Here is a 25,902-nt window from a genome sequence, read left to right as displayed (position 1 = left end):
TACCTACCGAAAACTCTTTTTCATCTTCCTGTACGGATTAGCTATCCATCGAAAGACCAGCTATCAATTAGAAGGCTACTGAAATTAAACATGACTTTCAATTTAAAAAGAAACGTTTTTATCATCGAATAACGTGGATAATTGCATCCTACACAGAGTAAACAGCCAAACACATCGGATTTACATTCATAAAAAACATGAATGTGAACATATACATTGTACATACTGCCAAGGCGGATGCAAGGAATATAGGCAACCGCTATCGCAAAAGGAAGCCGGCCACGTGTGCCAGTATCCTATTACTATGATAAGCTACAATTCAATCATCAAATTAGTGTATTCATCGAATATATTCTAGTGCACAAACAACGACTCCCTTAGACTAGTTTCAAAACCGAGTCTAGCATTTAGTAGGTCCAATATTGTTTACCAAGCAACAGACCCTGCCACATCGCTGAAATGTTGCATTTCTGTACTTGGTTTACTGTTATTTTAGTGGAGCGTGCTACGACGAGCTTGCTGTTCTTGTGTCTCGTCGTCGTAAACACACACAACTAATTCAACAATCAGCCTAATTCCAATCGTTTTTTTCAGCTACTGTAAGATATATGAAAGCAGGAAAACGTGTGAATGTTACACCCCATTTCTTATAAAATAATTAATCGTTCATATATGATGATAAAAGTACCTTGTACACACAGGCATACATATATTGTAACAAAAAATATCCTTATTGTCGAATATCAGGGATTAAATTCAACACAAATAAAAACAGTATTACGGAAGAGAAAGAAACAAATGACGATTATTGAAAAGAAAATGGCGTTCTACAGCATTTTTTATTCATACGTGATCTCACGAACGAACGCCCGAACATGTATGTAAAAATTAGCATATGCTCAGAAAATATTAGCCTACTCCAACACTTCGCTAAAGGGTATTGACTCTCTGACTTACCGACGATCTTTCATTTTCGTACTGATGTCTGCGTGATTTACAGAGCAATCAAATCAAGGATGATTCTTACGTCCGCAGAATTGACACGTGCCGTAATAAATTGTTTGGTTGGTTATGGCAACAGTATATTCTTCAGTTAATCATCCGTAAGATCTTCACTTTGTTCTTTTAGGTAGATTCATGTTGTTACCAACTCTGACAAATTAAAATAGGCCACTGCATTGCATCGGACCCATTCGAATTTTATCTCAGTTGCAATTGCAATATCCAAATATATTCCATAGCTTTCTATTAATTACTGCCGTATTGCTGGGAAAATGCGGTCTATGATAAAGTTATGTCTGTTTGCTTGTTCGGCGTGATAAAACACTAGCGTCTTTAAATTTGCAACTATTGGGAATTTTTGGAAAATTTTAGTAGGACTTGATCAATGGGCCCATTAGACTGCTGTTTTAAAGTGGCGAGCACATTACAAGTAAATATAGAATTAACGGATTTGAAATACTTAAACTGTAGAATTCCAATGATGTTCTAAATTGTTGTGTTGCGGAATATTATAGAATATAATTAAAGCAATATGTAGTAACTAAGTATGCTGAGGTTTGGGATGACTTTTCGGGATGAACTGCTGTCAGAAAGTGGATAAAATTGACAATCATCAACGTCCTCTCAAATCCGTTAAGTCTCAGTATGTTATCCATTTATTGTGGTAAATAAATTATAACCAAATTGCCTCAGTCTATAAGTATTTATCCTTCAAAGCCAAAACACAAGAAACAATGCATATAGAATTACTTAAAATATGTTTTCGTGAAAATTCTTTAATCAGTACTTTTCTTTATTAGGAAGAGGTCATACACATATAAAAGTCCTTTACTATTTAAATATCAGAGTTTTTATTCGACGTAAAGAAGAACGGTACCCCCCCCCAAAAAAGAAAGTGTTGGTGTTGATTAAAAAGAAAATACACCATATATATATATATATATATATATATATATATATATATATATATATATATATATATTCTAGCTTGGGGTCCCGATGTTGCCCGGGTGTTTGCAGGTGTGTGTTGAGCGAAAACAAAAGTGGTAGTAGGCATGAACCCGTACTGCGAAGGAGGAAAGGAACATGAAAAACGCGACATCTTTGCTATTGCGTCCACTGCACAACTGGAAGTGGCGAAGGTTTTAATTAAAATTTGTCAATTGTAAAGAGAGGATGACTTTCGAAAATATCGGCGAAAAAGTCGACCCCTCCTTGTAGAAATGTGTATTTGTCGTCCGAAGGGTCAAGATTCAAAATGATACCGATCTCGTGAAAATCCGTCGCCTCACTCAAAAGTTATAAGCAGACATACAAACAAACACACATACATACACTTAAACAGACAGTTGAGATTTGATATTATAGAATACATGCACACTCTGAACGTGATTAATATATGCATATAAATATATTCCAAATTGGCGTGTGTATAAATCTTTTAAATAAAACACAAAATAACTGTGACGTATTGTCTTATCTATCTATCTATCTATCGATATATATATATATATATATATATATATATATATATATATATATATATATATATATATATATATATAAGAAAATAAATGCCGTACATTTATTAGTAAAGTAAGGGTTCTCACAAAATGATTGCCACAGACCTCCGTTTTCGTCTAGCCTGCTTCGAAAAAATAAAATAATGTTCATTAGATTTCGTTAGTAAGAATTTCTCAAAAGTATTTACGCATGAACAAATGAAAATACTAAGAAACAAGCCATACAAACGAAATGACTTGATCTCAAGTTCATTTTAAATAGAATCACCAGTTTTATTTACCAAAATATACAGGGAAATCTGACCAAACGCGACGATAAAACTAAATACGAGCCTGTAAAATATTACACGTTGAAACAGTCTTATCCCATCTAATAAATATGTCGACTTGGTAGTACATTTATAGTTTTTTTTGTTTTTTTTTTGTGTTAAACTTAACTATCTCTTTATCGATTTAATTTGTGTTAGAAATATGTATTTCTTTCGTATTCGATATTATCATAAATAGCCAAACATTGTATTTTAGTTTAAAAGCTAATGTTTTTGTTAGCAATGATTACAATAAAATAGTTTAACTTCCGAAGTATTTGGTTTTAAGAAATATATCGGCAGATTTAAACAGTGAACCTACTTTAAAAACGCCTTATCGGGACTCAAACGGTTAGAGACATTTGATAGTAAATATAAATAGAAGTTAAAATATTAAATGGTTAAGTTTTTTTTTTAACATTTGCTATATTAAGTAAAAAATTATTAAAACCTAAAAATAACGATTTTAGAAAGTCGTAAAGAATTCTTCGAGGATTATCGATTCTTGGGATATTGTTCTGTCGTCGTGTAGCAAACCGAAAAATGCAGAACGTGTTAAATATGCATGAAGTGCTTTAATTAAGTTTCTTCCCAATCTATTTACCAATCTATCATATATATATATATATATATATATATATATATATATATATATATATATATACTAGCAGTTCAGCCCGGCTTTGCTCGGACCCTATATACTGTTCATAGTTTGCCCTTCGTGTAATTACACATTATCTAAGCTTTCAAATGTTTAGACAATAATTTGTCTGAGTAAATTCGTAGACCTATATTACCTATATATAAATTTCAAGTTTTTAGACGCAAAATTGTCAGAAGAATTTAGTAGAATCTGCAATTTAGTAGAATCTTTCAATTTTGACGTTTGGCCAGCCAAATTGTCACCCCTAAAATGGATTAAAACGCTTGCCGTATGTCTGGATACCTGTTATGTATAAATTACAAATGTTTAGGCACAAAATTGGCTGAGTAGGTTGCTAGACACCGCAAAAGTCAAATCTTTAAAATTTCGCCCCTTTGGCAGTCCAAATTATCGACCCAAACCAATTAAAAAGCTTGTCCTGTTTCTGAATACACTTTATGTAAAATTTCAAATGTTTACACCAAAAATTGGCTAAGTAATTTCGTAGAGATAGCAGAGGTAAAGTTTTTAAAATCTTTGCCCCCAATTTTGACCCCTAATAATTTATTGTTCTGGTCTCAAGTCAAATTAAAATTCATTTTAATTTTAATTCATGTCCATGTGACTTACATTTAAAATTTCAAGTGGTTAGACCCAAAATTGGCGGAGGAGTGTGGTAGAGTTGACTAAGGTCAAATCGTTGAACTTTGACCCTTTGAAAGCAAAATTTCTGGCCGAAAACTGATTAAGAAGAGTTTCCCAAATCTTAATACTCCTTATGTCAAATCTCGAGTCTCCAGACCGAAAATTGGCAGAGTTATTTGGTAGGGAAATTCACACAGACATTTTCACTTTTATACATAAATAGATGTATATTAAACAAACAAATTCATCGACAATTATATTGAAGAGAATAAAGTTGTTTTAGTTCTAACGGTTCAAATAAAACATCAGTTTACGGCGGTTAAAATAGAGCAGCAACACGGCATAGTTTTGCTTGTAAAGGCAATGCTTAGAATACTGTTATTCCATTGATCATTAATATCAGAGAAACTATTAATGTTGGAATCGAATTTGCAATCGTCCAATTAGATTACAGTATAAGGGTCATTGAGTAGAGGGAAAATGAGTTAATTGCAGATAAGCGGTTGAGACATGAAGGACATCAGAAAGCGATTCTTTGGATATCGATTTTATTCTATGAATTTATACTCTTATTACAATGGTTCATTCAAGATACATCTTACATATGGGCAATGAAAAAACTTTTTCGCCTCACGAAAAGATACTAATATTCAAATGTGTAAATATTAACTTGTCGCCCACATCAGCAAGATGTGACATAAGGTCGGAAAGTTGGGATATCCAGCCAGCCCTCCTAAAGGAGGGGCGTTATGGCCTAGTTAAAATTAGCTGGGTATTATCTACATTCCTCAGTAGGGGCACCTCAGGCAACAAGTGATAAACTTGCCCCACCTGAAAGCCGAGTGGATAGGCCTGGGAAGGTGGGCCTTTTAGCTAATACCCAACCGGCGTAGTTCAGCCTGACAGGTACTGTTTAATAGCGCGAAGTGTATATCTCGGGGGCAAACGGTAAAGTGATACACAGAATGGGGACTGATAACAACATTTCTATGATTGTATTAAAATGGAGCGGACTGTGATGACAGTTCTCTTAATACAGAGAATTGGTTCATGAAGGAAGGGATTCCGTTTACATTTCATATAAAGTTCTTTTACGAAAACGATAGACAAAATCACATTACCTTCCGGTGGATCGAATAACGACGGAGACAAAGGTTTACAAATACATGATGATGTTTATTCTCTCAGCTGGATGATTGGTGATCAGCAATTCAGTTGCCTTTTGGAATTACATTTTCTTGTTTTCCTTTCTGGTTGCTTTCAAAAGAGTTCCATCTAACTCAACTGGTGTGACTCCCCTCTGGGTCTCTTAATCCTGAACTCGACTCCTGAGCTCGATTCTGCCCGAACTGACTCTCTGGTTATGCTGTAAAGTGTCTTTCTTTGTGAGGTCAGAGACGTGCTTAGACATGCTTAGACGTGCTTTACATAGATTCTACATATTACATATGCCTCCACACACCTTTGCAACACAAAGAAAACTCCAAAATTGAATTGTTCATTTTCCTAACTTTGACATAATTAATATATTTAGTTATTTCTAAACACAATACACAATTGCTCAACATTCCTAAAATCGTATCTTGATAGCAATATGTATTCCTTTTTAATTTTTAATTATTAGAGTAAATTCTAATCTTTTCCTTTTATTTATTATTTTTTAATCTTATTTACGTCTTTTTTTAATTACTGAGATCCGTCTCCTTCCATATATAACAGTACTAGGCCAGTTCCCGGCCCCACATCTGTCGTGCTCATTATCAAGCAACAGCAGCTGCATTGAGACTCGTCCTCCAACATTACAAATGTGTAAATGGAAGTATATATAATATCTTAGAAAAGAATTACAATGGTTAAGACCTTTGAATAAAAATATTTTTTCTGTTGGCTTTTGATTAAAGAAGAATTGATTCTTATTGTATCATGCATTCGATTTGTGTCTGCCACATAAGCTACAGGGTAAATGGAAAGAGACTAATGATGGACCACATTCGGATCAATCTAAACTAGATATGTTTTCCTTCGGGAATATATATATATATATATACATATATATATATATATATATATATGCGACGTTGTTTCGGCTCTGGAATATATATATATATATATATATATATATATATATATATATATATATATATATTCCAGAGCCGAAACAACGTCGCAGCCCACAGGAGCCAAGAAAGTCAACAAACCGTAAGTCCAAGACTTGTTGGCTTTTTTGGCTCTTGTGGGCTACGACGTTGGTTCGGCCGTGGAAAATAATTATATATTCTCTCACACTTTCTGAATATATATATATATATATATATATATATATATATATATATATATATATATATATATATATATATACATGTATATATATAGATTATATATATATATGTATATATATATATATATATATATATATATATATATATATATATATATATACATGAGTACTTATGATCTGAGAAAAGGAATTACAAATATAAAGTTCCAGTGTTGTATTACAGAACCACTGGATAAGGTTTTTGGAGTCGAATGTATGAAAAAACTAGTAGGAGTCATGACATACCTATTAGATAATACTTTCATCCGATCCTATGTACAAAGAAGTTCACCCATTAGAAACCAACATTATTCGCGTAAATAAAAATATTAAATAATTATATATTATACATGTCACTCTTACACTTTCACCCTCCTTATCTTTTAATGCACACTTAACTGTCATATGAAATGAATCAATAGCAAAAGTAGTTGTTGAGGGTGTAAGGGCTGTCAAGGAAAACTAATGTTTTCTGGGGAAAAAGAAAAAGAAAACATAAATGGAATATTGCTTGGTCAAATGAAAATGCCACAGAGTATGCATTAAAAAACTAAGAGACGAGGCATTGATTCTCTGAAAGTGATATTTTATTGTGATTATAAGCTTTACAGTTCGTTTAGCTTCATTATTTTATTTATCATACATCCTGTTGCATTAATATCCATACACACATTCTCTCCCTCCCTCTCTCTTAATCAATCTTTTTCTCACTCTCATTCTTTCTCCCTTCCCCTCTTAATTATGGCAAATATAAATATAACTCAGAAAATGAAAAGACAGGCTGTAATAGTTGCAAAAATGGCAGAACACAGTGATTTGCAAATTACACAATTTCTAAAAGTTGCCCGATCGTTTGTCTTTAAAGTTCGCAAAGAATTATAGGATGGCCCAATTTCTCCAGTTTCTAAACGCCCAATTTCTCCAGTTGCTAAACGCAAAAAGCATCAACAACGCTCTGACAACATAAGAACACTTGAATTTGTTCAATGAGTAAAGAACATGATTGATGAGAGCCCTCAAAAGTCAATGAGGTCAATTGCAAAAGATCTTAATGTCTCAGAAGCCACAATTCGTAGGACTTGTCATGAAAATCTTCGATACAAGTCGAATGTGATGAAGAGAGGCCAGTTTATCTCCGAGACGATAAAAAAATAAGTTGGTAAGATCCAAGAGGCTTTTAAGCAAACTGAAATATCCTGCTGAACAACACATTCTTTGTTTTTATTTTTCAGACGAAAATTTTTTTGACCAAGACCAAAAGGTAAACCGGAGAAATGACAGATGGCTATGTGCATACCCTTCTGAAGTTCCAAGGGTCATGCACACAAAATTTCCAGTAACTGTTATGGTTTTGGGGGTGGTTAGCAATGAGGGACATGTGATGCCACCATTTCTTTCCACAAGGACTAAAAATCAATTCTGCTGCTTACATTGAAGTCCTTAGTACTGTTGTGAAACCTTGGATTGATAGAGTAAGAAATGGAAGGTCCTGCATCTTTCAACAAGACTCTGCCCCGACACATAAGGCTCAGAAGACACAAGAATGGTTAGCAGAGAATTTCCATGATCACATTACCCCCAATTTGTTGCCTTCCAGCTCTCCAGACCTAAATCCGTTGGATTATTATGTGTGAGGCGTTGTTGAGAGAGATGTAAATAAACATACTCATATCACTAAAGATTCTCTGAAAGCATCCATAGTCAGAGTAATTCAGGATATCGACGACGACCATCTTAAACGTGCCTGCCAACGGTTTAGGTCTCGAATAGAAGCTGTAATTGATGCTGAGGACGATGTTTTTTTAATAAAGTTAAAAAAAATAATATTTTAGTTTATGTACAATAAAGTGACTTTTTGTAATACCGATGTTTTTGTTTGTCTTTTTGATTATTTTTAAAAAGGAAATATATGTTCTCAAATATCAGACGAACCCTGCATATATATATATTTATATATGTATATATATATATATATATATATATATATATATATATATATATATATATATATATATATAGTCAAGGCAATAAAAATTTTAAAAAATGGGAGCATCATATTTTGTATTTTTATATTCGTTACAAATCTTTCGTGACCATTAAGACAATTTCAACCATTATGCCATTCAAAAATATTCTAAAACAGCCTTTCCTTAGACGTTGAAATACGCTATTATTACATATACTAGCGGAGGTGTCCGACATTGCCCGGGGTGTTTGAAGGTGTGTATTGAGCAAAAAATAAAAGTGGTAGTAGGCAGACAGGCTGGAACCCGTGATGTGAAGGCAGAAAAGAAAATGAAAGAAAACCTGAACTCTTACCGCCTCGCTATGACACCATAGGAAGCGAAAAGCGTTCAAATGTCGCGATGTCAATCAAAATGTTATCAATTCAATGATAATTGAGTTGAGAATCATAGGAGTGACCGGAGAAAGGAAAGTGTCCTTTTAACCTAGCCTGCGGCCAGTGAAACTTTCCGCTTTCTCTTGTGGTATTTATTTTCTCCCCCACGAGGTCGTTGCCCCGAAAAGGGGCGACATCTAGTACCGTCGAAATGAATAGAAATTGTTTGATATGAAGGTTTTCCCCGACATTGATCAAAGCTATTTGCTTTCAAGACGTCCCGGCACGATCAGCCAGGTGCTGTACTTGTATTTATTTGCTTCCCCATGAGAGAAAATTAGGCGCAATGCCGTTTTTTTAATGTGCAGAGAGGGGGAGAGGAAAGGGTGACCAGCTCCCCTGAGAGGGGGGAGAGGGAGCTGGTCGTGCTGCCTCTTGGTATATAGGGTTGCCCCTACATGGATCAGTAACTGATTTACTCAAGGGCAATGGTCTTATAGTGCGACATCTGCCGGTACACATACTACACATAGAGGTATTAAATCCTTTATTCAGACTTAAATTACAACGTAAGTTTAAACTGAACAAAAAACTTAGGCACAAAGCCAACTCAAAAAAGGAGATGGGTGTCGTTGATTATCCTTGTCACTCCAGAACTAAATAAAAGTTTCTCTTGGCTAGTATCTTCTTTTACCATAATACCGCATTCACCCTTTCGTACTTGGGACGTCCTACTTAGAACACAATTGTTGAAAGCATTTTTTATTTACACGTAAAAACAAAATAAAAGATAGCAATAATGGTACTTAGTTCATTTATGTTGAGGGCAGCGGAGAAAAAATACAAAAGTGGTTAGTGGGACTCTCCTAAACGTGTCTAGTTGATAGACTGCCCGTTCCACCGTGACACAATCTCTTTGTTGGGATGCCTTCTTGTTAGGATGAAATGGAGAAAATACAAATTGTTGGGTGAAGTGGGTGTTGGTGAGTGATTTCTTTCTCCACAAGATTGGTGAATTTAGAGGAAGGGGTGAAAAGAAAAATTGCAGATAAGAGGGGATGGGGATTTTGGAGACTTCCTAGTCGGGTAGAGATGGAGCGCTCACTCGGCTAGCTGAGAGACTAATTATTTGGTTATACTTGACGGAACTGCGTGTTCCACACCTAGGCAGGGTACACATATTCAAATTTAGCTCCTTTTCGTACACACAGACTTTCTACAGGTATCCATCTTCTATCAAATGCCGCGGGATGCAGCCTTCTTCTATCACATCTTATTATACTACACTGGTCAATGAAAGGCCAGGCGCTGTACATTCGCTCCGATTAGATTGGCTTTATTTATAAGAAAATGACGCGAGAGGACGTAATAAGGTGATTTTTTTAATTGATGTAAATAAATGTAGAGACGACGTCCGTTCGCAAATCGTATATATTATAATCTAGGGAGTATATAAAAAGTTCTAAAATATAGTAACCCTCTCCAGAACCCTCCTCCCACCGAAAAAAGCCTTTCTTGGACATACAAAACGCGTGTGGTCGTTTTGCCTTTTATATATAAAGATGAACATATTGCTAATCCCTTTTTAAGAGAGCATGCAGTTTAACCTACATTCACAATACTCTTCTTTGTTTTTTTCTTTTAATTTTCTGTTAGCCATGGAATGTATAAATTGCCCTAATTTCCTATTTTTACTTTTTTAATGATATTTTACCCAATTACTTATGTTAATATTTCATTAATCCAATGTGTGTGTGTTTTTTTATATTTTATATTTTATTAATTATTTTATTTTTCGTAATTATTCATGTAAGTGATTTATGTTCCAAATACTGAACGACAGCCTCACATTCTAGTTTATATGTCCCAACTATAGTCTCAGAAATCTATGATAGTTTAGTATGTTTTGTTTACATCTATTACCTCATTATTGATTTTGCTTAATATTTTATTTCTTAAGAATGAATTGTAATTAAAAAAGTTAATTTAAACTAATTATTAATTACAATGAACTTTTATTTCATACTAGTTATTCCTTAATGTAAATGTTAAATTTAGTTTTAAATTTAATCATTATATACATATCCTATTTTAATTTTTAAAATATTTTCTCTTAAGATTGTAATGCAGATATCGCTGTGTATTATTTTTTTTATCAATTCACCAATTTCTCTAAGTTTTAGGCATTCATATTTTAATATTTTGACCTTGGTATTTATTAATCATCCTCATTTAATTTTTAAAATTTATTCTTTATCCAGTCTCAGTTTATTTTCTTTTTGTTTTAACTTTATATTTTGATTAAATTTATTTCACTCCATCTTAACCTGTTTATCTCCATATCTTGAAGTTATTTAATGATAGATTTTTTTCATTATTGTGCTGTTGTAATTGTAATTAATTTTCCATTATTGTGTTGTGTAATTGTATGATTGTTATGACTTGCAATTAGCCAAAAAGAAGAACAAAACAACGGTGAACAGTTTAAACATGTATTACATGAAAATCAGAAAGGTTACAAAGGAAAGGCTACACACTTCACCGATCATGCGAGAGTCGCTCTGGAATAAAACCCCTACCTGGGACCGTCATGCGTAAAGTTTATATGGACGATGGATTAGTTCATTTGGAGGGTGGTTCTCCACAACAATTATCCATAACGATTTTGAAAACCAAAACTACTTCTACTTCTCTTATTCATACAGGGTGACCCCCCAAAACTGGTGTCAACTCTAATTAGGCCCCGTTTCTTAGTTTTTTTTCCGAATGAAATGAAACTAATGACAAGTTTATATTATTCAAAACATCACATCAAAACACTATGAACTTTGGCCTTTCTTTCTCCGTTCTACAGCGTATGTTCTAGATGGCCTGCATTTAGCTTTTTTTGGGGGGCACACTGTATTATAATTATTTTATTAGCTATATGTTAAGTTGAACATCTACTAATTGATTTATTTATTGTACCGTTTTAAAATTTTAGTATGAAATTTAAACATTCTCTTTACACACTAAACGCTCAATATATTCTGTTAATTTTTCCTGCCTAAATCAATCAGGTTTTAAGCATTATAACAGGAATGTATTTTTATGTCTACACTTTTGTATAACATCCTACTTTTTGTTTAAGATTCGCTCTTTAGAATGCAGTACACCTTTTTAGTTTACTCAGTTTATACTTAGTAACCTTACCTACTATTGTACAGTTTAATTTAAACTCTTTTTTATTTCACGTAGTTCCATAACATAATAACCTAATACAGTTTTGTTCCTATTTGTTTTAATAATGATTTTTTCTGATGATTAACGCATTTTTTTCTCAGCAGTTTACTTGTCTGTTCATTTTCTACGTAAATATTAAGGAACTATGACGTTTGAGATGAGGATTGATTATTCGTATTATTTGGAGAATATATTGGAAAAAACACTTTTATATAGCAAATAAAACTTTGGAAAATACTGTAAAATCGAGTTATATGACATAATAACAATGACTAATTCAACATTTTTTACTATTTTATTTTAATTAACTTTTCGACATTGAAGAGGTCTCAAACTCAAGCTAGTTCCGTTTTTTTCTTAAAATTCAATACACTATACGTTTTGCTGAGGGTTTTGTATAAACTATAACCTTGCGTCATATCTACGAAATTTAACATTTATCTAATCGAATTATATTTTAATGATATTTAATTCAACTGTTTATCTGCAGTTAAATATCTAGTAGAAAAACGACCACATTGCACTAAAGTTGGTTGGTTGATTGTTTTTGTTTTACGGCATATCAACCCATTTCAGGTTATTTAATGCCAAATCCAGTGATTTTGAAGAAAATATTTTAATAGAATATTTTTGTTTTTTCAAATTAGTTATGTATAATGTGAAATATGACATTGCAAAATAATTATATTAATTAGCATGAAATAAGTATTGTTTTATCTGTCATTTTTTTTTTATTTTTAGGTATACAGTTACTGTTTTCACGGGACTGCACGAGGTCATATTTGGAGGAGAAGTGCTTGGTACGGAACCATACGACCAACCGATTAAAGACTGTCTGCTTCCGGACTTGCGACACGAATGGATGCAATAGCGAAAAGCTCAAACCAAGAGGCGGGGCTACGTATGGCCAAACTACGTCATGTTTACTCATATTTACGATGGCTCTTTTAAGTAGCTTATTTGAATATCAGCGTTACGTAAACGCTTAAGGAAAAGAACTAAATTCTGCTGAATATCTGTTTTTAGAACTGACTATTAATAAAGAGTTATGTAATAATTATATTACATAAAGCAAGAAAGAAAAACAGAAAAAAAAACAAAAAAAGCGCTTTAATTGAAAAGAAAAAGAGTTATTCATAAAATAAATATCACTAAAATAATGTATGAAGATAACTCGGCTATATCAAGCGTCAATTATATTTAACAAAAAAAAAATATGGATGTCGAGGAATGGATATTAATGTTTGATTTATTTTTTGCTTATTTGCTTTCTATGTGGAAATATTAAAGAAAACATTAAATCAAATTGATACAACGTATATGGTATTATCTACAGCGGGTTACAGAGTGCAAAATATAAACAATAAAAAGAAAGTAACTAATAATAAAACCTTAATAATATTAAACGAATTACATTGAAATAGGTGCCTGATATTTGGATTAAACGATTTGCATCAGTCTTAATCATTTTCCTTTCTAGATGCTAATATCTGTTTGAAAAATACTTACATAAAAGGGACCCACTGAAGGAGATGGAACAAACAAACGCGTGCGTAATGTTCGTAAAAGGTTTGATACATGTCAATCGTATTAGATTCTGTTAAATTTAGCGGGTGAGAAATATGAATTGGCCTTACATTTGTTCAGCATAAAAAGAAATAGAAATTTGAGGGGTGGGGGAAAGAATACTGCACACAATATGAAAATAATAAGGTAACATATACAATCTTTTTAGTAATACTAGATAAAATCCTTGCTATAAAATAATTGCAGGGAAATTGTATGAAGAGAAACAGACACAACAATTAAATCTCGATTTATTTCGTTTTACCTGAAAATAAACATTTATCTAATCGAATTATATTTTAATGCTATCTAATTCAACTGTTTATCTGTAGTAAAATATCTAGTAGAAAAACGACCATATTGCACTTGTTTTTGTTTTACGGCATATCAACCCATTTCAGGTTGTTTAATGCCAACTCCAGTGATTTTGAAGAAAATATTTTAATAGAATATTTTGTTTTCAAGTTAGTTTCTATTTAACCCATATTTTGGACCCTAACAGGTACTACCACTCGGGGTCAGAGTGGACCTGGGAGCAATATCAATTAAACGGTGGCTCCACACTCCCAAAAGCCCGCAAGCTGGGACCTTTTCATCGGATAAAGTTTAAGGTCATATCCAGGACCATTACACTAAAGAACAATTTTCATAATTTAATACAACTTTTAGTAATTATAACAATAAAAATTATAGGGTAATCAGGTAATTGCTATCTGAGTTTTATAATTACTGCAATTTAATTTACGTTAGAAATTAGAATTGTTAACATAACATAAACGTGTAAAGATTGTCTGAAAGCTCCTAATACAAATATACTGGTCCGCAGTATTTTAAAATAAATTTACTTATTATACAATAAACTAGAAAATACATTACGGGATATTTAATCATATATGACTAGTAGTTTGAGACCTCTAGCGATCGTCACGAGGATTCAAATTCTATTTTATTGTTTTGTTTATTTCCGATTTTAAATAAGCTTTCTATAGAAAATATCTCTGCTAAAGCAATCTAATAAGAAATCATGCCGTAAAAAAATGCTTTTACTAACAATCATGAAGCAATTTAATAACTGTGACATGAACTGTAAAACTAAAATTTACAAGATACTATGTGAAGAAAGGAATATGCTGTCTGAATATTCGTTCTCTGTGCGTTTACTTTTGATTGGTTTTAATTTAATGGCAATTATTTACATTGAATTTCACTATTGAAACAAGTATTTATTAATAAATAGCGAGCAGTACATTAGTAGCTATTTGTACTATTTCTGAACTAATTATAAATATCAAATACGTAAAGTAATCTATCAATACGTTTTACTCTTGTAATTGTTTTGTTACCATCAATAAGATGGTGTATATGTGCATAAAGCTATTCGTATATAATTATATTTTATTTAACATGATTGATATTTGCAATATTGATATTCATAGTTAAGATTCAATTAGATAAGGAACATGTATATACACACACGTATACACACGAACACACACACACATATATAATATATATATATATATATATATATATATATATTTGTTTACTGTTTTTGGAGAAAGAATTTCAACAAAGTGCTCGATTACAAAGAAAAACTTTTTTATATAAGAGCTTAATATTTATTTATTTAATAGTACAGAAGTTCAGAAAAAACATTGGTACCGTCGGTTTCAAGCCCAACATAAAAGGGAGCAGTTAATGGTAAAACGTAAATGATGTTAGGCTCTCGTCAGCCATGTTGTTGTTGGAAAAGAACATGGCTGACGAGAGCCTAACATCATTTACGTTTTACCATTAACTGGTCCCCTTTATGTTCGGCTTGAAACCGACGGTACCAATGTTTTTCTGATCTCTGTACACACGGAAGCACGCGCATACACACGAACACACGCGTGCACGCACTCACTCCCACACTCACCAACCACACGGTGATATATATACATATATATGTATATATATATATGTATATATATATATATATATATATATATATATATATATATATAAATATAAACATATACACCATCAATGTGATGGTGTATATGATTATGAAGATATTGGTATATTATTTATATTTAATTTAACATGATTGATATTTGCAATATTGATATTCATATTCGTAGTTAAGATTCAATTAGATAAGAACATGTATATATATATATATATACACATGCATACACACGAACCCACACATATATAAGTATATTGAGGCGTCCTTCAGTCTTTTACACACTATGGATACCCAGCATAGGAGTGCTTGCGCGTCAAATTCTTGTGGAAGGAGGTGCACAATTTCCAACCACACTTCATCTAAGTCGACATTGTTAAATACCAGTGGCAAGTCAAGTGTATCTTCATGAAGACGGGAACAAATGTCAAGATAAGCGGGAAGCAAATACTGCCTCTAGAATTCCAAATCGGGAACTAATCAACGTTGCTTAACTTCGGTGATCTGACGAGAACCGGTGTGTCAACGCGATTATACAAATTTATATGTATATATATATATATATATATATATATATATATATATATATATATATATATATATACATATATATGCATACATATATATATATATATATATATATATATATATATATATATATATATATATCAATTATAAATTCCGATATGACCGATTTGTATATTCGGGTTTAAGATCTAATTGGATAAGGAACAGATAAACACGCGCATACACACTCACCCACGAGAATACACATGCACCCAACCACACACACACACACACACACACACACACACACACACACACACATACACACACACACATACCCACACACACACACACACACACACATATATATATATATATATAATATAAAATATTGCCTTCTAAACCTAAATAAAACAAATTAATACATGTTATCAGTGGGATAAATACAATTAGGTAAAACGTGACACATTATATATATATATATATATATACATATATATACATGTATATATATATATACATATATATATGTATATATATATATATATATATATATATATATATATATATATATATATATATATATATGAATGAGAAAAAAATTAGGCAAATATAACCTTTAGGCAAATATAACATTTATTTCAATCGTAGCCACAATAATCTTGTACATATAGTTTCTTCCACCCCTTAATATCTCGTAAACAGGGATATATTGTGACTATTAGTATGTCTTTACTCGATTAGTGCGCACCTTCGAATTCATCGGTGTTGGGGCTTTGACCTCTCGTATTAAATACGTTTATCGTCCATGTAGTAAGCTCCTATATAACATTATAAAAAAAACCTGGTGGGATTGTAAATTTAGATTTACCAGGACAAACTAATGGATACAAATTTAGCCCCATTCTTTAATATAAATAATTAGACACCATTTTTTTGGCTTGATAAAATTAGGTTCATATGAAGGCTGTGTTAGAATCCTGTTCTGAACCTGTAAGTATTATATGTTTGTATAAAAAAATATATATGAAGTTGATATTTATTGTTTTGCATATTTTAGCAATATTAACACCTTCGAAACGCAGTTATTTTAATTTTTTCCCGCTACCTTAGCGTTTTTTAAAGAGCTATAAGCCCTTATTGTTATATATATATATATATATATATATATATATATATATATATATATATATATAAATATATATATATATATATATATATATATATATATGTGAATATCCAGACCTATGCTGACGACGGCATATAGATATATGAATAAAAATCAGAGCCTATAGCTCTTAAAAATACCCCTCCCAAAAACCGCTAAGGTAGCGGAAAAAAATAAAAAGAACAGCGTTTCGAATATATATATATATATATATATATATATATATATATATATATATATATATATATATATATATATATATATATACTGTATACACAAAATCTAGAGTTCAAAAAAGGTGGGGTTACAACAGAAAGTGTATTTCATTTTAAGTTACAATTGTTTCCATACCCGTTCGACAATTTCAAGCATTATGGCGTTTGAAAACTTTCACAACCAGCATTCCTGCAGACTTCTTGAATAAAAACACTCTTGACAATAGAACATTTTTAAAGAAAAAAACCCTTAACGGAAAAGAGGCATGTGGAAAAAACCCTTTACCCTGCAGGCATCCTCCGTGAAAAAAAGCCCATTCAAATATTAATATATCGTCTAATTTCCGTATTCTTATTTAAAAACCAAGTTATTAGAAGTTTCCACAAAAACCGGTAGCCATTTCATTTTTTTTTATGTATATCCCATTCATTGAATTCCTGAATATGATTTCGATATTTCTTTATTTCACATAATTAATTTTTTTAAAAAGAGTTTTTTTCAAATTTTATTTCTATATTTATAATATGGCCAATAATAATCTTGCAATAACGTTACGGTAAATTTTTAGTTTCGTATTCGCTCATTTGTGGCATGCATTGTTTACAAATTATCGATTGTTTTATCACTTAGATTTAAGACCATTTTAGGGTTAGTAGTCTATTGAATAGGAGAATAAAGAAAGGAATATATTATATTTATTAATCCTCATATAACATTTCAAGTGAAGGATTCTATTCTATTTTTTATTATTTAATATTTTAAAATTCGCTATCATTCTGATCACACATGGTTCTATATAGTTGTGAATAAAAAAAAACAATTACGAAGGGAAATACTCAAATTACGTTAACTTCTAGTAGATGAATTCTGTTGAAGTAAATGTCATATTAGTACCTATGACAGTTAAAGGGAGATAAGTAAGGCCGTTTGATGTTTCAAGTTTAGTGAGTGCTGGAAAGCGTCTATTATTTAATAATTTATTTAATTACACAGATATATAAAGTGCTACGATAGCTTATTTGACAAATTAAGAATATAAACTTAAAACTGATTATTTACCCATGGGTTTAACCCACATCTGTTATTCATAATCTACTTGGGATACTATGGCATCAGAATCAAAATTACAATTATATATTGTGTTCTTGGGTACCTAAATAAAATAGTATATATCCTCTAATTATTATTCTGACAACAAAACCACACAATAACTACATGTGTTTCACTCCGATGAGAAGATGTCTACCCCTGCACTTTTGCATAAAAACATTTAAAACAAGGAGGAAATAAACCAACGGGGATTCAACAAGCTTAAGATGTCAGATAAGCAAAAACAATTAGATTAATTTCAAATCCACTAATTGCTAATTTATTTTTTTTATTATCAATTGTTAGTTTATCATTAAGTTGTTTTATTGATCTGGTAAGGCTATCACCTATTTTCCAATCAATACTGCAACAATTAGATATTAAAATGCTCACCGTTATGGAGCAAAGTTTCCGGTCTTTGTTGAGCTTTATACTTTATCTATATTTCATTACCCAGATTAGAATAATATAAATTATATTTGCTTATAAGATTTGGATCCTTAATTTACATTTCATCATTTCCAGCTATTTAACTCTACATTAAAATTTGATCCTTGCATCCGAGGATCCTTATAGTTGTAGAAAGTTTTACCTCAGTTACATTTAAGGCGTGATAGCAGAAACCGATTCATGTGAAGACATCCCTGTATGGTATCTAGCATTTTATTCAAAATTTACTCTTTAGAATTCACTATGTAACAGGCTTCCAATAAACATAGATTGCACCTTATTGATTTTCCAGGGCAGTACTTCCTCCCCCTATCCACTACTGAACATTTTAATTCAAAATCTTTATTATTTCTATTAAGTTCCCTAAGCCAATCCCCTAATACAGTTGTATTCCTCTTTATTTCTAAGGGAATCTTTTCTTTAAAAATGTTCTATTGTGTTTTTTATTCAAGAAGTCTGAAGAAATGCTAGTTGTGAAAATTTTCAAACGCCATAATGCTTGCAATTGTCGAACTGGTATTGAAACAATTGTAACACAAAATGCAATACACTTTCTTTTGCTACCAACGCCTTTTTTGAAGTCTTGGTTTTGTTTATATATATACAGTATATTAATGCTCAATTATTACATATGATAATTTTGTAGCTTACTTTTTAAGTCATCTCTCTTAGGCTTAAAACTTATTGGTATATGAACATTTACTGAATCACACGAACCCAGTAAAACTCAGTCTATTACATACAAGTGTATATACACACACAGAGAGAAACATATATATATATATATATATATAAATTGTTGTACTTGTTTGGGGACTATTATATAAGCACATTGATTATTCTTCGAATTTTTCTACGTGGATACAGACTAAATGTGAATAACTATATATATATATAATATATATGTATGTATATATATATATATATATATATATATATATATACGAGAAAATAGTTAATAAAACATGTTAAGAAACACTTTGAAAAAGAGTTTGAAACATATTTAATCTGAAAAACACTTCATAAGTGGATAGTCCTTAATCCGCGGAGTTTCGAAGAAATACTTTCCTTCTCATCAGAGGGTAAATTGTAATTTTCATTATATATATATATATATATATATATATATATATATATATATATATATATATATATGTTGATTCACGTAATCATTATCATTATATCGTCTGGGTCTCAAGATTGCGTTTTGGCATTTGTTTCATCGATATTTTCATAGTCAGAATTATTTCTAGAAATAAATCGTGTAATTACTGGAGAAATCAGGAGAAGATTGACAATGCCTTTAGTTAAAATGTGTTATTGTGAAACTAACTAGATTCGTACTTGGGACATCCAGTTCGACACCCCGTGTCGTTTACCACTAAATTACTGTTGTCGCCCATATTTGTTTTTAGACGATCTAAAAGCTTTCAAAAAACGAAGGACTAAATTTAAGTAGGCTACTTGTTTTGTATCTACAATTATATAACACGTATTCACTCATCGATTTACTTAATAAAATTGTTTCTTTCATATTTGTATGCATGCATGTGATTGTGTATGGCTATGTTGATTGTATTTGCGTGCGCCGTCAAATTTTATTTGTGAGTATTCAGGTCTGGAGAATTTTATGTTATATAAACTTTTTGTATCTTCAATAAAATAATTAATTGATAAAAAAAACATCATATGTTTCGCATTACTTCTAAAAGAATATATATTTGTTTATTAATGTCAAGTTTTATATTGAATTAAGAAATCAAGCGAACGATGTCTCTTAAATGTTTTACGAATTTACTCACGTTTTATCCAGTCTTTTGCGCAAAGGAAATCAAGACAAACGATAACTCGAACTACCGTTTTCGTGTTATTTCAACGAAAATTATCTCTTATTCTCCCTGCCATGCGTGACTTCTCGTTTCGGCTGTTATGTCACCCACGTCTCTAACGTGTCTGTCTTCTCTAATGTGATCGTCTTTAATGTGCTCTCGATCCTTTATCTAGAATTTTCCTTACAGTGGCATCATTTCGAATTTCGTGTCCATTTGCATACGCGCAGTCGCGCTCTTTTACATCTCTTGTTTCTGGTCGTTCCTGTAAATCTATGCATTTGCACAGTTTATTACAACGATAATCTGTTTATAACGGTGGCAGATTATTTTAATTCCGTTAACACCGCATTAAATTTATATTGTGGACTCTTTTAATCATAGAGTTTGACCCTTTAAGGCTGCTATTTTGACTTTGATCCAGCTTAGTCTTTCAGAAATTGTGGCTAAGTATAATTTTTTATTTATTGATTGGCATTAATGTCTTTTCCAAATCAGATATACTGTGTATGTATTTCAGGGATCATGTTGTTTGTAAGTCATGTTTCACATCCTGTTATTTCGTTTTTTTTTTTTCACTGTTTGAGCCATATTCATTTGGGATTCTACACCAATAGTGGCAACTATCGTTTTAGATTTAGTCATATATGAGAATATTTGGTCTTGGGTGGTCTTATGTGTGTGATGGCTTTGCGTGCGATGTATCTGTCTGTCTATATGTCTTAGTCGTAGAACACTGTTATATTTTCCGCTTCTTGTTGGTAATCATAGCTATTCAATAACCTTTTAAGTTACATCTCTCCGCAGATCTTTCAGAGTATGTATACACATACTTTGGTGTTGCAAGCAATGGTTACCGGTTTCAAAAGCTTTGCATCCATGCATTTGTTTACTCGGACATTCCATAGCTTAATGTCAGAACTTGTATTCGTAATATTTGTAGATCAGCTATATTATTATTATTATTATTATTATTATTATTATTTTTATTATTATTATTATTATTATTATTATTATTATTATTATTTGTTCACCATGAAACGCGTTTGCTTAAAAAAACAAAGATTATTCTAAAACGTAACCCAATCGGAATGACAAATAACATATTATTTGTTGCTTTCTGAAACACATGCATTGTTTCTGCTTTATGGGGGTAAAGAAATTGACTCCACACATTTACATTTTGCATGCATTAAGAAAAGGTTATTTTTTAATTATCTCGAAATATTATAAGAAATGCATGCTTTCATTTACAGGTGTAACATACACAGACAACACACACCAGCCTAAACACACGCACATACACGCACACACAGAGACACACAGACACACGCAACCCCCCATATATATATATATATATATATATATATATATATATATATATATATATATATATATATAGTAAGTTATAAAATGTATATGGCGATTAAGCTACACTGAATATTCCGCGTTTCATCCACTCTAGGATTTTTCAGGCTTATGCGCCTGAAGAATCCTGGAGTGGATGAAACGCAGAATATTCAGTGTAGCTTAATCGCCATATACATTTTATAACTTACTAACTAGCTCTACGTACGTATTCAGCAATTTTTAAGTAAATACTTAAATAAATTTTAAGTAAATACTTAATAAATTTTATGTAAAATAAATAAATTAATTAATAAATTTTAAGTAAAATACTTTAAAAAATTTTAAGTAAATACTTAATAAATTTTAAGTAAATACTTAAATAAAGTTTACGCATAAATCTATACTTTCGTATATTAATTTTATGTGAGTAAATTAAGTAGGTATATATATATATATATATATATATATATATATGATCGACAATCGACATGATCGATATATATATATATATATATATATATATATATATATATATATATATATATATATATATAATATGATCGACAAGAAAGTTCTTGCGGGTTTGGACTTTTAAATTCAGATGAACATATCTCGACTCAAATGAAAATCTTCTGATCGAAATAAGCACCATCCGAATCAACACACTTTTACAATGCAAAGCAAGTTTGTTTGTACCAGTAACGTAAAAATCTTGCGTTCTTGTGGCCATGAAGTCTATAGGGGCGTTTTTTATATAGCTTGGGTCTTTTAAGCTTTTCTCACGGAAAAAAAGTGGTGGAGATGTTTGAAAAGTGGTTGTCGGTAGGTGAGACGTCTGGAAAGTATGGCAGATGAAGCAGAGTTTTGTAACCCAATTCGTCCTAATTTCTGCAGTGTCCGTTTTCAAGCGTGCGATTGGACACTGTCGTGGATGAGAATTTGGCCTTCAATGTTCACTAAGGCTGGGTGAAGTTTTTGATATATTTCATCGATTTGTTAACTGTACGTCTCCATCGGAATGGTTTCGCCTGCATTTAAAGGACTGCAATGGATAAGACCGGTCGCAGATCACTAAACAGTCGGCGTGCCTTTTTGGTGCAGCACTGTCTTCGGAATGTGTTGTGGAGCTTTGTCGGCGTATAACCACTGAGCTGAGCGTCGCCGGTGATCGTAAATGACCCACTTTTCTTCGCAAGTCACAACCTGGTCGAGAAATGTGTCGTTCCTATTGCGCAAAAGAAGAAACGATGACATTTCTCATCGGTTATTCTTTAGATTGTCAATTAATTTGTGAGGCAACCATTTATCAAGTTTTTTCGTGTTTTCAATCTCTCTCTCGTGGTTGGAAATCGTCGTATTCGTTACGTCTAATTCAGAAGCAAGTTGCGCTTGGGCTGGTTCCGATTAAGGCTCTTAGTTGATCGTTGTCAACACCCGGTGGCCGATTACTAAACTCATCATATTCAAGACTTTCATCGCCACCACCAAATTTCTGAAATTAGAATTGTGCTGTAATTTCAGTCGTGATATCTGGGCCAAATGTTTCGTAGAGATCGTGAGGTGTTTCAACAGCTTTTTCGCTTACCTTGAATTGAAATGAGAAAAGCGTGCGAATTAGCTTTTTTCATCCTGTCTTTCACATTCTTGTCTTCATCATTTTTTTTAAACGATTGTTATTTAATCTATTAGATAGAGAAAAAAACGGTCTTTTAAATCCATATATATAATAACAAAAATGTATGTTTGTGTGTGTGTGTGTGTGTGTGTGTGTGTGTGTGTGTGTGTGTGTGTGTGTGTGTGTGTGTGTGTGTGTGTGTGTGATAATATATCCGAGTTAACACCGCGGGTCGCCTGTCTATTTAATTTGCTTGTCTGTGAAAAGATAAATATTCATCATTTTTCGCTCGCCGCATTTTAATTAGGCTTTTTCTTATAATAAAAGCGGAACTAAATAAGGCGGTTGTATTCCGGTCGGGATCGCTGGAAAAGTCCGAAAGCAATCAGCTTTGCTAAATGTGAAATGTTTCCTTGTATCAGACAATTACCATTTAATTTGGACAATCCCCTTTTTATTGAGGGCTGCCCTCCCCCCAACAGCTTGGGGAAACAAAAAAAATAAAAATAAAAAAGCGTTCCCGCAGTAAATAAAATACTACCCCGCAGTCAAAGTCATTAAAAAAGGGCGCCTTCCAATTCTAAATAATTCAATAAATTCAAACGTGTTTTCGTTAGTATTTCGTGGTGGCCCAGTGGTTAACGTCGTACGTTTTTTTTTTTTCACACTTTAATTTCCAACGTCGACTCAAGGGTTCGGGTTCGATCCTTCATACTTGCCTACCAAAATTGTTTTTATTTTTTTTGCATTTTACTTCCCCCCCCCAAACACAAACACCCGGAGTTTTGATGTGCCCAAAACTTCACACACTTCCAAACACTCGGGAACGCCGGGTACCCCGCCTCGCTAGTAATATATAAAGTAAAAGTATTAACACGACAACTTATTTGAAAATATATCATTGGAAATAAAAATGAAAAATTCCACAAGAACTTTCTTTTCAACATAATATATATATATATATATATATATATATATATATATATATATATATATTCAACCTAACAATGTGTTCATCAACATTATCTATATATATATATATATATATATATATATATATATATATATATATATATATATATATATATATATACATTATATTTTAGTCCGTTAACAGTTTGCAAATGTACAGCCTATTGATTTAGAATGATTACTTTATGATGGCTGAATATGGTGAAATGTGTGCTAATTTTTGTATTAATATTAATCCATATTGATCCACATTGAATGTTAGCAGTGCATCGATTACATAATACTTAGTTTACTGCCCCTTATCATACGAACGCTTCCACCAAAATCTCTGCCAAATTGCCTCCGCGGTTTTGAGAAAATTCCTATGAAAAATCTGGTATTGTAATGGCTAATACATATTAACTCTATTAATCTCTAATTGCGCATCGAATGGATACCATTATACCTAGTTCAATGTATTTTATCCTAACAAATATCTATACAAAATTTCAAACAAATCGCTTCAGTAGTTTCCGAAAATAGTCTACAGTAATTGTTGTATTGCTGTTCTATATTAATTTCTAATGATATCTAACTGTGAATAGACCAAATGCCATAATATCATAAGAAGGGGCCATATAAATTTCAACCAGATCTTCCTAGTAGTTCCTGATATAAAAAGAACGGAAAGACAAACAAACTAAGAACATTAAAACATAGATGTTTTGGTAAAAAGGGCAGATTATCGTTGTTCAGATACCGAAGATATAAATGAACATATAGTTAATTGGCTCAAATGCAAGGAAGAATCATTTCAATCATTAATATTAAGATATGTTCAGATTACTTTTTTATACATTTATTTTCTTATTCAATATATATATATATATATATATATTTGTAGTCATCGACATACAGTCCTGTTTCGTTGTATCACAACTCATCAGTGGTGCTAGACTAGCACCTCTCCCAAGTCAAGGATTTAACGTGTTGACAGTCGGCAGTTCTAACACTCGACCACGGAAGCGATTCCCGCAAATAACCTCGTCGAAATCCCATTTTCAACTATATAAAAGTGGTGGACGGATTTTTGTTAAAAAGAAAGACATTCGGCAAGTTTATTTGCGGGCATCGCTTCCGTGGTCGAGTGTTAGAACTGCCGACTGTCAACACGACGGTTCTAAGTAAAATTCTTGACTTGTGGGAGATGCT

At 31.9% G+C, this 25,902-nt stretch overlaps 1 protein-coding gene across 1 annotated transcript in view; it reads left to right on the top strand.

Moving 5' to 3' along the window:
• LOC145276707 (uncharacterized) overlaps positions 1-13,216 on the top strand; it is a 406,348-nt gene extending 393,132 nt beyond the window's left edge. The window contains exon 3 of the mRNA XM_080127907.1: positions 12,743-13,216. Coding sequence (XP_079984033.1) covers positions 12,743-12,990 — 248 coding nt within the window. The 3' untranslated portion in view covers positions 12,991-13,216. The remainder of the gene's footprint in view (positions 1-12,742) is intronic.
• The last annotated feature ends 12,686 nt before the right edge of the window (positions 13,217-25,902 follow it).

Source organism: Euprymna scolopes, chromosome 1 (genome assembly GCF_053919585.1).
Source record: "Euprymna scolopes isolate OS-2025 chromosome 1, ASM5391958v1, whole genome shotgun sequence".
NCBI lineage: Eukaryota > Metazoa > Mollusca > Cephalopoda > Sepiida > Sepiolidae > Euprymna > Euprymna scolopes.
Note: the sequence above shows the minus strand (reverse complement) of the source record. Positions and strands in the feature narration are given on the sequence as shown.